The sequence below is a fragment of the Rhinatrema bivittatum genome, chromosome 2 (genome assembly GCF_901001135.1).
Source record: "Rhinatrema bivittatum chromosome 2, aRhiBiv1.1, whole genome shotgun sequence".
Classification (NCBI taxonomy): domain Eukaryota; kingdom Metazoa; phylum Chordata; class Amphibia; order Gymnophiona; family Rhinatrematidae; genus Rhinatrema; species Rhinatrema bivittatum.
In genome coordinates, this window is record NC_042616.1 from 337,727,685 (window position 1) to 337,743,004 (window position 15,320).

At 42.6% G+C, this 15,320-nt stretch overlaps 1 protein-coding gene across 8 annotated transcripts in view; it reads left to right on the plus strand.

The window, feature by feature from the left end:
- FHOD3 (formin homology 2 domain containing 3) overlaps positions 1 to 15,320 on the plus strand; it is a 1,290,292-nt gene that overhangs the window by 955,598 nt on the left and 319,374 nt on the right. For all 8 annotated transcript variants that reach the window (XM_029589835.1, XM_029589836.1, XM_029589837.1 and 5 more), the window contains exon 8: positions 5,458 to 5,552. In XM_029589835.1, coding sequence (XP_029445695.1) covers positions 5,458 to 5,552 — 95 coding nt within the window. The remainder of the gene's footprint in view (positions 1 to 5,457; positions 5,553 to 15,320) is intronic.

Here is a 15,320-nt window from a genome sequence, read left to right on the forward strand (position 1 = left end):
AATACAGCAGCCTCTATCCGAAAGAAGAGCTTCAAATCCTGACAGGGCACAGTTCAACTACTCCCAAGTCGTCCACAGCAGGGTTCCAGAAAAGAGAACCTTAAATAGCACAGATAATATTTATTAGTTCAGAGCAGGGCAGGAACTCTGTTCAAGCTTAGCAGTGATCTGTTCGCACACGCTCAATACAATCAAATTTTTATAAATCTCTTTAGGTAAAGTAAAAAAACAACTTCAATACATCTCAAAACAATGTTAACTAACATAAATACATTACACATGAATACAATTATAGAGGGCTGCTCACCTTAATCAGCACAGATAATATTTATTAGTTCAGAGCAGGGCAGGAACTCTGTTCAAGCTGAGCAGTGATCTGTTCGCACACGCTCAATACAATCAAATTTTTATAAATCTCTTTAGGTAAAGTAAAAAAACAACTTCAATACATCTCAAAACAATGTTAACTAACATAAATACATTACACATGAATACAATTATAGAGGGCTGCTCACCTTAATCAGCACAGATAATATTTATTAGTTCAGAGCAGGGCAGGAACTCTGTTCAAGCTGAGCAGTGATCTGTTCGCACACGCTCAATACAATCAAATTTTGAATCTCCTTTCCCCCCCCTCAGCTCTTAAAGAGACAGCACTCTATTGTCAGTCTTTTCATGTCACAATGATGATTCAACATTTCTCTGCCCTAGTTCCTAGAGGTATGTTACACTTACACCTGCTAAAATGTGCACAGAATGTTCTCTTGAAAATGTATTTGCATGTTTTTGGAATTGCAAACATATGCATTTAAATCCAAACCCCTCTCCAACCCCTATCCCTGGGAATGCCTCTGATCATCAGGTCTGTTTATATGCATACACGACACATGTACAAGTTTATGTACATGTTGAGTGGACAACTTTGTAAAAAGCCTTTGAAAATTACCCCCAGGAGCTTAGGCAATAAACTTGTGCAAAACCAATCTTAGCATGGGCTTGCAAAAAATGTAACAAGTACATTAAAAGCCATTTAATAAGTGTGCAAATAAATTTTGCATGCTCATGATGAAATAATGTTAGAAATAGAATGCTCATCTAGTCTTGTGTATGGAAATCCCAAAATGCATTGGTTAAATAATGTGAGCAGGATAACTGAACATGCTCAGTTTCCTTTTTCTCTTATCTCCTCCTAGCTGTCAAAGGTGTGATGAAGTAACCCTTCCCCCCCCCCTCCCCTTTTTGCCTGTGCAGAACCAAGCATTTTGCATGGTCCACATTAACTCCTATAGAGAGAGAGAGAGAGAGCTCTGTGGGTGGGATCCTGCTGGGAGGGGAATAAGAATGTGAGTCCAGCTTGGATCAGGAAGCCCTTGCATCTCTAGGAGAAGGCAGCTCCTGTAATATCTCTAACCTAATTGGAAGATATTCTAAGTACACTGCAAAAGTACCTTACAATTAACTGTTATGTTAATTGCTGATAGTATTAATAAACGTTAAGTTTGCAAGAAGAAAAGCTGGAGTCAGCATGTTTCCTGACTCCACAGAGTGGAGTTTTACTCGGCCATCCTCGCATATGGTGTTAGGAGTGAAATTTTTTCTACGCTTGGCACAGAAAAAAACAAACAAGTCTCTAGGGGAGAACAGAAAAGTAAAAGCAAGTTTGTTGTGGTACCTGTCAAAGAAAAACTTTGGAGGTAAAGCAGTGCTCTTATAAGTGAGCACAAGAACTAAAACAATTGAAAATTGTGTGGCTCAGGGAGCACACAGTTGCAAAGCAGAAAAAGAAACTAAAAGTTTGTAACCCTACCTAGGAAGGGGGCTGGGACAGAAGAAAAGTGCTGCTAGGACTGTAGAGTACTGAAAGTTAAAAGCTTGTTGCTCAAAAGAATAGTACACGAGAAAAAAAAAGCTGAAACTGCCTTTAAACAGAGAATGGTCTGTGGGGCCTGGAAGAAAGTCAGGTTTTGTTTTTTTCAGCAGGTTAAGGAGACCAGGTCCACCTGGTGTTAGGGCTTGTATTCGGTGTAGGTAGTGCTGGACATGCAGGAGGCATTTTTTATTTTCTTTTTTTTTTTAACCTTTTATGCAGAGAAAAAAAGGAGAGAAAATAGCGGTTCAAAGAAGCAGTGCAGAAATTGGATGTGATCCTTATAGGGACTCTAGCTGCCAAAGGCTTGGGCAGCACTACAGAAAATCTGCTCTGGAGCCAGTGAGAATACTGCAGAATGGAAGGAAGAGAATCCAGAGTGCTTGTGAAAAGTAAGCAACCATGTACTTTTGTGTGGTGGGAGTTCCTACCTCTCCAGAGCCAGTCAAAAGAGAGAACCTGAGGCTGGAGGTTTGACAGCTGGAGAGACCAGCCAGGTTAAAAGAGCTAAAGAATCCACTCCCAAGAGTCTAGAACAGGCAGAGAAATGAATGCCTAGAGTAGGTAGACAAAGAGTGTCAACAGTTCTTGGCTGAGTTAGTTGAGATGCTGGCAGAAATGTCCTGTGATCTGAGTAAGTTGTGGCAATGTGCTGAGGAGACCACTGGGAATGTAGAGAAGGCACAGCAGAGTGCAGTGCAAAAGACTGTATTACTAGAGAGCTCTTGGAGAAGATTAAAGGAATGGCCTGAAGAAAGAAGGGCTGTGGAAAGTCCTGGAGAGGGCAAAACAGACTGTCCAGAAGGGGGAAATACCGAGTGGCCTGCAAGAGGCTTCATTGAATAGCAAGAGGAAGGCAGTATGGAGGAGGCTGAGAGAGGCACTGCAAAGCAGCTTGATGGAAGGGCCACAGAGTCCATGGAGACCTCAGCAAAAGGGGCTACAAAGAAGCCAAATGGAGGTGCTGCCATGGTGATCTCAGAAGGAGGGGCCACAGAGAGTCTTGAGAAAGGGAGTGTACTGACCCCAGCAAGAGAGGCTATGGTGAGGTAAGATGGAGACACTGTTGTGGAGACCCGAGACGGAGATGTGGCTGAGAGCCCAGAAGGAGTGCCCATGAACCCTGAGAGAGGAAGCATAGAGACCCATGCAAGAAGGACTACAAAGGATCCAATGTGTGGTACTGATGAGGAGTCAGTGAGAAGAACAATGGAATCTCCAAAGGGTGGTGATCATGACTTTGCAGAGGAGGCACAAGTCATGGGAGAAAAGAGTGAAGTGTACTCATCACAAGTCCCACAGCTAGTCCAAAGTGTCCGTTAGGTTGGAATTGGAACCAGACTCCAGCAATGGACTCAATTAAAAAAGATATTAAGGTTCACTGGGCAAAGGACGCAGTGGGTAGTACTAATGCTGTCTGGGTAACCCTAATATATGGGGGAGGGAGCCTGACACTAGAACCCAATCCCAAGCCTAGTTGGTGGACACCAGATGAAGGAGATTGGGGATGTGAGGCACTTCACTGGATGGGATTCAGGGAGAGTGGGGTAAGTGGAAAAAACTTGAACAATGGGTCCAAGCTGGGGGGGGGGGGGGTAATGTGGTGAAGTGACCTTGTTTTCCCCCTTTTTGCATGTTCAGGACCAGGCAATTAGCCTGGTCCACCTTAACTCCTACAGAGGGAGAATGCTCTGTGGAAGGGCTCTGCTGGGAGGGGAATAAGAATGTGAAACCACTTGGGATCAGGAGGCCCCTGCACCTCTAGGAGAAGGCAGCTCCTGTAATATTTCTGACCTAACTGGAAGATATTGTAAGTACACTGCAAAAGTACCTTACAAATTAACTGTTATGTAAATTGCCTTTAGTGTTAATAAAAATTAAGTTTTCAAGAAGAAAAGCTGGAGTCAGCATGTTTCCTGACTCCAGAGAGTGAACGTTTGCTCACCCATCCTCACAAATGGGTATACAAAAAAATCTGGCTCATGAAGCTTTGAGTATAGAGGAGAAAAGTGGGAGAACTACTACACTTCAGGTGAGGAGGCCAAAGGAGAATGGAGCATTCCAGGAGAGCAGAAATCTGACTTATTTATTTAGATTTATTATATTCCACTTTTCGCACTTTTTTTCAGCACTTCAAAGCAGATTACATTCAGGTACTGTAGGTATTTCCCTATCCCCAGAGGGCTCACATTCTAAGTTTGTACCTGAGGCAATGAAGGGTAAAGTGACTTGCCCAAGGTCACAAGGAGTGACAGTGGGGCTTGAGTCCATACTTAGTCTGTTTTCTGTGTGTGAGGACTGTGTGTGAGGACTTTCAAAGAGTAATGTGAGAGGACATGGGGACAAGAGAGTATGGAAGGTGGAGATCCAGGGAGGAATCTGGCTTCCCTGACTCAGAAGTGCACCGGCATCTGGCTACTCCTCCCTGTAGACCACCCGATAGTGGTAGGCATTGCAGTAGCTGCACCACATAATATTCTGTTGCCTTAAATAAAGGTCACAGAAATGAACTGTGTACTCAACCCCAAACTACTGACCAGTCATGAAAGTTTTTGTGGCTCAGACTGCTCTTCAGCCTCAAGCCTCTGAACGTTTAAAGTGGAAGCTTTCAGACTGCAACATATTATTATGATCACTGGATTGGAGTATAAATAGATGTAAAATGAACTTCACACTTCTTGATTATGATGTCCAAAAAAGGAACTGTAGCATGATGATAATGCATTGTGAACTGCAAGAATTCAACCAAACAATAAAGCATTGCAAATGTTCTTCCAGTGCTTTCCACTGGTATCATGCCAGTATCTTGGAGCCTGTCTGTTTTCATCCCAATAGGAAACCTCTGTGCCTGGGACAATGTGACGTATGGAGCAGTGCTTTAAGAGTCTCTGTGATATGTCATTGTTTTGCTTGAAAAGGCTTATTTGTGACATGTGTGTGTAAACCTATGAGAAAAAATGTGTATGTTAACTATGTTTTTTTATTGGAAAAGAGAAATGTGGTCAAATGTATTCATTCCCAAGGGCCTATGGGTACAGGGGCATGCCCTCTCCATGGCCTTCACTTCTCAGACCCTCTGTTTCTAATTAGCTGAGCCATCTCAAGAGGTTTCTCAGTCTAGTGTGATCATTCTATTTAGCTTGCCCTCGTTAAGCAACAGGCTTACCTTAGTAAGTCAACACTAGTCCAAGGCAGAGTGCTCCCTGAATCGCTTGGAGGGGGAGAATATAAAGATATTTGGCGTGAACTCCATAACCTCTACTTTGCATATGATGTTTTTTGCATGTTCATGCTAACATTATCAAGGACCTCTTTAATGTACACAGTAAGGCTTTTCTTCATAGCTTGCTTTTTAAGCATACAGATGAAGACCTTAATGTGCATATGAATAGGCCTCTTAGTATTAACTTCTTTTTTCACTAGTGAAAACATTATTTCATTTATAATTAAAACTATGATAGTTTAGACTAATTCTTACTTTTTTCATTGCAGCTATCATTTCCTGTTAAAGTTTGAAAAGCTGTGACTATAAATATAGAATCATCAGAGCTGAAGGGAATTAGCTAACGTGTATCCGCTTTTCTTTTTAGGAGTCAAATTATGGTCCAATGCTATGGAAATTCTGGAAGAAAAGGATGGAGTAGACACGGAGCTGCTTGTTTATGCAATGACATTAGTGAACAAGGTTGGTACATAAGTTACAGTCCAACAAAAATCTAGCTAACTTAGTACAAAGGCAACTTATTCTTCTCTGTGTAGATATACTTAGCCAAAGAAGTATGCATAGGGCTCAGCATATAATACTTTGTGGAATTTTGCACGTTGTCATTCATTCAGAAGTCGATTTTAACATGAGCGCACATGCACCCCTATATGCGCATATAGGTGTGCAAGCGAGGATACTCTAGAATTTTTAATCGTGTGTGCGCTTACGTACATATGTTTTAAAATGCACCAACCACACGTAAGTATGCTCCTAATTGTAAGAGGTTACTCAAGCACAGCTGGCGCACATGTTTTCCATAGGACCTTGTCGGCTTTTACGTGTATATGTTAGTGAATTTTAAAACATGCTTATGCAAGGCACATTTCCATTTTTCAAATTAGTCCACCAGTTAGACCAGTTAATAGCGAAGTCTTTCAGACCCCTCTGGTTCTTCATCCTGCATGCTGCCCAGTTGACCTGGACCCCTCACCCTATCCTATAAGCTATAAACATAAGATCTAGAGACCTGCTCCTCATCAGGAGCAGCAGTAAAGTTACATGGATATCTAGCATACGCGCACTGCGGGCTTCGTTTTTAAAATTCGGAGTTATGTACGTCAGTCTTGGTCCCACCCCAGAACGTCCATGCCCCACCCCTTATTCCTTACGAGCGCACAGGTTCATACGTGTGTATTTTGTGGCTTTTTAAAATCTGCATTACTCGCGCGTGGCTCATATTATGTTACATTCCAATAAAGTTATCACAGTTCACTTATTGCTGGAATGGCACACTCACATGATTTTATAGCATATACCAAGATACAAAATTTTAAATTTGGAGCAGAAAATCTGGCACTAATTTCTCTTAGAGCCAGGGTGGGGGTCTTCATACCTATGCTAGAAGTTAAAAAGCAGGAGGTCACGCCAATCAAAGCTCGTACAGCTGGATGGGGCTTTCTGACCCACAAAGTTAACACTGCTCTTTCAAATATGAAGGGGCAGGAGGACACCTCCCATAGCAAAATCAATTAACAAATCCAAATTTAGAGGCAAATTTTAAAAGGCTTACGCGCGTAAATCCAGATGGATCTACACGCGTAGGGGGGTTACGCGCGCCGGGCCTGTTTTCAAAAGGCCCGGTGAAGCGCGTAAAGCCCCGGGAAGCGTGTAAGTCCTGGGGCTTGCAAAATGGGGTGGGGCGGGGCAGGGGCAGTCCAGAGGCGGGGAGGGGGCGTGACCAGAGGCCTCCACACGGCCGCTGTGCTGGGGGATCGCTCACCGGCACTTGGCCGGCGCGCGCAAGTTACGTCTGCCTCTGGCAGGCATAACTTGTGAGATAAAGATACAGGGGTTTTATTTTTTCGGGCTGGGTGGGGCAGGACAGGAAGGGAAAGGGAGGGGAAGGTGGGGGAGGGAACGGGGAAAGCCAGCTGGTCTCCCCGAGGGCTCGGCACACGCAGTGTGCACTAGTGTGCACCCCCTTGCACGCGCTGACCCCTGATTTTATAACATGCGTGCGGCTGCACGTGCATGTTATAAAATCGGGTATACATTTGTGCGCGCCGGGTAGCACGCACAAATGTGTGCTACGCGCGTACCTTTTAAAATCTGCCCCTTAATGATTAGACTGAATGAATCCCAGTCGAGTATAATTGAAAATGGATTTAAGGGGATAAAGTTGCAAACAGGTGCTTACCCATAACTTGAAGTCTCCATGTCATGTTTAGTAACTGCACAAGGGTGGGAGGGGGGTGGAGTGAAGGGGAAATACAACACAATTGTGGGAGCCCCTCAGGACCAGGAGGTCCAGTTAGTCAGAGTTGTGAAATGACTCTTGAATTCTCACTTACTGGAATCCCCAAGATGGGATTATAATCTAGTTTACCTTCATAACTAAATTTCCTCTCTTCTGATGTGCATTGTTGTAGGTAATATAATTAGAGGAGGTTCTTGTTGTCTGTCCATGTACCAAGTAACTTCTTTCCTGGCATGATAATGAACACATTTTTCAAATGTTAGTAATGAAGACGTTTTAGGGATGGCAGGCCTCAAAACCCGTTTTCTTTTATACTTGCTGTATAATATACATTTCCAGAAATACCCAAGTTACCTATTCTTAGAGTGTTTAAAGTCTTAATTGAACACCTCAAATTAGCTATATAATGTGCAGATTCATGTCAAATTAGGTGTGTGTGGGATACAGATGTCGGTGTTGCGCCTGTCGGTCGCAGACGGCTGCGACCTCTGTTGGTAACCTCCTTTTTTCCTGCACCAGTAATTCTCGGACAATTGGCGACCTCTGCCTCTGCATGCCGCTCTCCTCAGCGTTCCTGGGACGGCGTGGGCAATCCCGTCTGCCATCTTGAATCGGGGGTTACCTAGGGCACGCACACGCCAGGCCTCATCTTATACACATCATGGCGGGAACCTCGAGGGCGTCCTCTCCACATGACATCATCTGCCTGCATGTATTTGAGCCAGCCGGTCTGAGCTACCTACGAGTTAGCAAGGACTTCCTTCCTGCTGAATTCCACTCCTTCAGAGACGCTTACTTCGCTATGCTGAACTCGTTCCTGACCCAGAGACTCGAACGTCTTAGGTACCCGTTCTGTCACATTCTGGCTATCTGCTCATCGGAGGGCCTTCCTGCCTGGAGTCTCTCTTCATCCACTCTGGGCTTTGTCTGGTTCAGCCTTGTGACCTCGCTACCTTCAGCTGACAGAACCTCTGGGGTACCCCGTGCCTTGGGCCACTACCGTGTTCGCCTCAGCAACCTTCCTTGCACACTTCAGAGTGAGTACCATCAGCTATTCAGCTCTGCTGACCTCCTGCTCTACTCTCAACATTCTCCTGTGATTCTCGGCATACTCCCACGCTGCGGGCCACTACCGGATCAATACAGAGAAGTTCCATTAAAGGAGGGATTCCCCGGCGTACCCCGCTCCGTGGACCACTACTGAGGATATCATCATTGAGCTACCCATTCCTCTGGACTGTGTCTCTCTCTTCCCACTTGGTGGGTTTTTCTACATTCCAGTACAATAAAGTCTCTTTGCTGTTGTGTCCATCTCAGCTGAGGCCACGCCTGTCGTGGTGAGTCCCCACAGGGCTCCTCCCTGTGGGTGGAGTCAGGTCTAGGGTCTACAAACATACCAGATTATAACAGTCGGCATGGGCATAATAACTGTAGTGCATAGGCAACATCAATTTAGTCTCACTAGAGACTGTGAATCTATTGCAGCAATCCTCTAATCCTGTTTCTCAATCAGTGTGCCAATGCAAACTGGTGTGCCTTCAGACCTGATCAGGATTGCCCCGGAAATCTCACCACTGCCTGTCGCTCAGATCCAGGCCAACACTTGGGCTCTGTTCTCAGCACTTCACAAAAATAAGAGACACCAGAGGTTCTTAAATGTGTAGGAGTTTCTTTCTGATAACAAATGTAATCCTGCATGCCTCTTCTGGAGTACGGTAACTACTGAGCAGCAAGCAAAGCATGCATGGCTGGGCCCCGCATTGAGTAGCACAAACATTGCACACAGCATCTCCTCATCTTTCCCCTCTTGAGTCTTTCCAGCCTCTGTTTTGTCCTCATGGTTCAGTGAGATGGGATGCGGAGGAGTAGCCTAGAGGTTAGAAAAGCAGGCTGCAGCCCAGCATAACCCTGGATTCAAATCCCACTGCGGTTCCTTGTGAGCTTGGATAGGTCACTTCACTCTCCATTGCCTAAGGTACAAACTTAGATTGTGAGCCCTCTGAGGACAGGAAAATACCTGAATATAGTCTGCTTTGAAGTGTCTGAAAGGTGGAATAAAAATCAAAATAAATTGTTGGAGAAATAATACATCTTTGCTCCCAGTGACTGTCCCTGAACTGGGGAAGCTGACCCTGCCCTTTTCCATCTCTGGGCTCACCTCCATTCTGCTGCTTCCCTCCTGTCTGCCTCATCCCCTAGAGCTACTCTTCCATCTGCTCACCTCCGGAGACATTACTGGAGGCGGCAATATTAAAGACCCAGGTTGACGCCAATGGACATTCCACCTTTCCTGCCAGTGACTGTTCCTGAACCAGGGAAGCTAAAGAGAGCAGGACTGTTCAGTTTGGAGAAGACATAGCTGAGGGAAGATATGATAGAAGTCTATAAAATAATGAGTGGGCTAGAACAAGTAAATATTAATTGGTTGTTTACACTTTCAGGGAGTTCAAAGATTAGGGTACACACAATGAAGTTACTTGGTGATCCATTTAAAACTAATAAGAGAAAATATTTTTTTATTCAACACATAATTAAACTCTGGAATTCGTTGCCAGAGGATATGGTGAAAGCTATTAGTGTAGCTGTGTTTAAAAAAGGTTTGGACAAGTTCCTGGAAGAAAAGACCATAAATAATTATTAAAGTGGACTTGGGGAATTTCACTGCTTATCCCTGAGATAAGCAGCTGGAATCTATCTACCCCTTGGCTTCCTGCCAGGTACTTGTGACCTGGATTGGTCACTTTTGAAAACAGGAAACTGGGCTTGAAGGATCTTTGGTCTGACCCAATATGGCAAGCCTTATGTTCTTAAGCTGTTCCCTGCCATTTTCCATCTCTGGATTCACCTCCAATCTGCTGCAGACCTTCCCTTCCAGCTGCCTTATCCCTTGGAGCTGCCCAACCCCTGAGAATGGAGATATTAAAGATCCGATTGGATACTGGAGGTGCGCATGCCGAAGTATGTGCACAGTCTTATCATGCACATGAAGGAGTGTGACAAAGTAGCCTTTTGAGTGCTCCTTTATGGGTGTCTTGGTGTACCTCTTGCCTTCTATTTTTTTTATTTCTGTCCACTTTTATTATTTACTTTCAAGATGGATCAATCTATCTGCTAGGATGAAATGTTGGCACCAATCCTGGTGATTACTAGATATGGCAGATATGGGGGATTATACCATCGTAGCACCCCTAACATTAATAGGTCTACCTCATGCCTTAATCCTGTGATTATGCACCCATTACCTCTAATGACAATTTTCTCCACCTTTTCTATTTTGTTAATCAATGCTCAGTCAATTAAAAAAAAAATTACCAGTAATTGTTTAGCTGCTTTAGGGCAGATCTCCTGATTGCTTATTTATTTATTTATTTAAAATGTTTTATATACCGACGTTCATCCGGGATATCACATCGGTTTACAGTGTAACTGAAACAGGCGCCTGGGATGGCGGTTTACATCGAACAGATATAATGAATTTAACATATGAACAAATGAGGAGGGGGAAAAAAGGAGGGAAATAATTAAACAAAACTTATGAGCAAAATTTACAAATATATATAGAGTATCACTATGTACAAAGTATTCATAAATACAGCAATGCCATGGAAATACAATTGTGTAGAGTTATAAGAGAGGAGGGGGGATGGGGAGGGGGTGGGGGGTGTAGGAGGGGAGGAGGGGTGGATGGGGTAAAAGGAGAAGGCGAGCTGAGAAATCAGGAGAAGGTAAGGGGACTGAACAGGTAGGGGGCGAAGGAGGAATTTAGAGGTGGGAGTGAGGAATGGGGGAGAGGGCAGGAGAGTATGGGTGTGAGTGTGAAAGTGGGGGAATTAGGTGTATGCTTTGGTGAAGAGCCAGGTCTTTAGCTTACTTTTGAATGTTTTTGTGCATTCTTCTTGTCATAGTTCGACAGGCATTGCGTTCCAAAGGGTGGGCCCGGCGATAGAGAGCGCTCGGGCCCACCCTTTCTGAAACATGGGCCCACCATTTCTGAAACATGGCTAACTGACTGACTGTCCTTGTCAGTCATCTGTCTCTCTCTCTAATTATATGCTAATTTCACAACAAAGAAAGGCTAGGCTTGGTGGAGGATTATTAATTGCATTTTTTAAAATCTTTCAACTATCACCTGTAACCCTCCAAATTGCACCGCCTTATGAAATTCTGTTATTAATATCTCCGTCTGTTAATCCTTGTTTACTTTATTGTCTTTCTAGTTTATTGACATATAATTCTTTTGTAATAGTTGAATTGCTAATCAGTGAACATCAGTTTGGATTCCATGGTTGTGATGGGTGATTTTAACATACATAGGAGCTGATGTCAGCCTCTGGCAAGGCTTTCATGGACCCCATGTTTGCATTAGGTTAGAAGCAGGAGCCTACTTATAAACACGGTCATACTCTAGATCTAATATTCCTCAACTTTTTTTTATTTCTTGCATGGTTCTCTTGATATCTCAGTTGAAAAGATACCATGGTCTGGTCACTCTTATTATGCATTATATTACCCTCTGGAAGTAGAGCTACCTGCTTTGAGATTCTTAACTGTTTACCATTATAGGTATACAGTATTGATCCTGAACAATGAAGGGCTTGTTTTCTCTCACAATTTGTTGCCTTATCCACCATCAATGTATCCTGGTATTTCGCCCTTCAGATGGTTGTTGATGAATTGTGCCACTCTGAATGTCACTGGTGAAAAGTGTCCCCATCCTGATCATTTAGAAAGCTGCCATTCAACATTAGATGTATATAGGATGATGACTAACTACCTAAATAAGATACTACTCTCAGAGAATAAAGTAATCTGGTAATAATCCCAGTGATTTGTTTCCAACTGTGTCTATGAGAAAAATGCTTAGTAAATCACCCCCCTAAGACAGCTGCAAGGATAGAAAATAGTCAAAACTCTGTTCTGGCCTCAAACCAATGTAATAATTTTGCAACTTTCTTCCCAGAGCTGAGATTTGTAACCAATTAACTTTAATTGTGTTGACATGACTGTCAACAATAAAGAGGATGAGACAAAATGGGACCAGTTTTCATCAGTAACTGAGCAAGAGGTTGTGCAAGTAATTTCTTGAATGAATTCTTTTTCATGTCATCTGAACTGTTGCTCCTCTATTTTATTAAAAGCCATTTGGAAAGACATCCGTGATCATATCTCAAAGATTAAAAACCTTTCTTTGACTGAGAGTATTTTGCCCATCCCTTTGAAGCATGTGTCAGTTCAGCCAGTCTTGAAGAAACCTTCTGTTGATTTCTCTGATCTCCTTAACTATTGTTCTACCTCATTTCTTCCACTCCTTGTCAAAATAATTGAAACAGTTCTATTTAATCAGTTTCAAACAACACCCTAGACCACCCCTACTGTTTTCTGTAGAAAACCTAAATAATCTATATCAAACAGTTTTCCATTGTAAACAAAAACTAAAATGTATATATAAACCCTTTAATTAATGAATTAATCCTTTAAATTTACCACTTCTGCAATACAAATTTCAATCAATAATAATACAGTACAATTCCCATAGCAAACTCCAAAAATAACATACTCACCAGTACCACTCTCTACATCAACCACACATCTCACCTCTCATCACAAACCCCACAACACACTTATTTAAAAAAAAAAAAAAACTCAGTCCAAAAAATAATGATGAATCCAAAAGGGAAAAGGTCATAAACACTTAACATATTTTATGTCCACATTGATGAACACATCGATGAAGAAGTCCCCAGGTTCAGTGTTGCCAAATACCAAATGTAGTATCTTAAAGAAATACTCCACCGGTTGGATTTCAAAATGTTTTCCAATCTATAAAGCTTGCAGAAATTATAGTCTTCCAAACAAGTCTCTAAGATGGTATCCAAATGCCAAACAGGCACCATTAATTGAAACATATTGGCTGGAGTTTTCTTAATTTCATGAAAAAAACCCAATCTTAGGGGCACTTACTAAACACAATAAGATTGAATGTATCTGCCAATAAACAGACGGCTCCTACTTACTTCCTTTCACTGTCCAGAAACCTCCCAGTGCTGGCTCAAAATCACCATGTCAGCCAGGTAAAAGGAACCTACTGACTTCTTCTTCCCTCCTCTGGCTGTCCAAAGGGCTCCCGACGCTGCAGCGTTTCGGCATCAGCATGCCTGCATCAGAGGACTTCAATTAAAACCTAAAAAATATAAAAATTACAACAGAAAACCGTAAAAATATATCATTTATTTATTTTATTTTATTTATTAAGGCTTTTATATACCGACTTTCTTGATACAAATCAAATCAATTCGGTTTACAATGAACTAAGTAGAATATACAATTAACCAATCAACAAGAGATACAGAGCATACAGTTACATTATAACAAGGAAGCCTTGACTTGGAGTAGGAAAATAAAGAAGGGGTGAACGGAGCAATAAATATATAAAGTGCAATAAAATAGAATAAATACTATATACAGAGGAGGGGGCAAGGAGCCAACCTCTCTTTAATGGATATTATGCATGAGAATTTGGAAAATTTTGTTTACAGAGATGTGTGGTGTACAATTCTAGATCAGGGAATGGAGTTTGTAGTGGGGAAGGCTTGGCTGAACAGCCATGTCTTTAGTTTCTTTTTAAAAGTTGTTAGACAAGTCTCCAGTCTGAGGTCTGGAGGCATGGCGTTCCACATGGAGGGGCCTGCAGTAGAGAATGACCGGTCTCTGATGTTTGCGTGGTGCACTAATTTGATTGTAGGAACGTGTAAAGATCCCTTGTAAGCATCCCTTAAAGGCCTGGCTGTCGAGTGCAGTCTGAGAGGATGAGACAGATCAAGCGGGGTTTGATGGTGGATATATTTATGAATGATTGTGAGAGATTTATGGAGGATCCGGAAGTTTACTGGGAGCCAGTGGAGATCTTTTAGAATAGGAGAAATATGCTCTCTCCGATTGGTGTTTGTCAGGATCCTTGCCGCTGCATTTTGTAGCAGCTGGAGCGGTTTAATGGTAGAGGCTGGAAGACCATGCAGAATGGAGTTGCAATAGTCGATCTTAGAGAACAGAATGGCTTGGAGGACGGATCTGAAATCGTAGTGGAATAGGAGCGGTTTGAGCTTTTTGAGTACTTGTAACTTGTAAAAGCACTCCTTAGTAGTGTGTTTTATAAAATGCTTTAGGTTCAGGTGACTGTCGATTAGGACTCCAAGATCTCTGGCGTGTGATATATATGGAATATTTTGTGATTGGAGAAGTATGGGACTACCTTCTGGAGTAATTAGTAAGAGTTCGGTTTTAGAGGTGTTGAGCACAAGGTTGAGGTTGGATAAGTAGTGGTTTATAGTTTGTAGATGAGCGTTCCATAACCTGAGTGTTGAGTCCAATGATTTGGATATAGGGATTAAAATTTGAAGGTCATCTGCGTAAATATAAAATTTGAGTTTGAGGTTTGAAAGTAGGTGGCAGAGGGGGAGAATGTAGATATTAAACAGGGTGGGTGATAGGGAGGAGCCCTGGGGGACGCCAAAAGGAGCATTAGTATAAGGTGATTCCATGTTTTTAATTTTTACCTTATAGCCTCTATTACTGAGGAAAGATTCGAACCATCTGAGGGCTGAGCCTGTAATTCCTATGTCTGAGAGTCGGTTTAGGAGGATGTTGTGATTTACCGTATCAAAAGCCGCAGAGATGTCGAGGAGGGCTAAGAGAAATGACTGTCCTTTATCAAAACCAATATATAGTTGATCCAGGAGGGAGGTGAGGAGGGTTTCCGTATTGTGTTCTTTTCGGAAACCATATTGTGACGTGTGAAGTATATTGTGGTCTTCTAGGTAATTTGAAAGTTGCTTATTTACAATTTTCTCCATGATCTTAGATACAAATGGGAGGTTTGATATGGGACGGTAATTGTTGAGTTCTTCCGGGTCCAGGTTGGATTTTTTGAGTATGGGTTTGAGCGTGGCCAATTTGAGTGCGTCCGGGAATGTTCCTTGTGTAAGGGAACAATT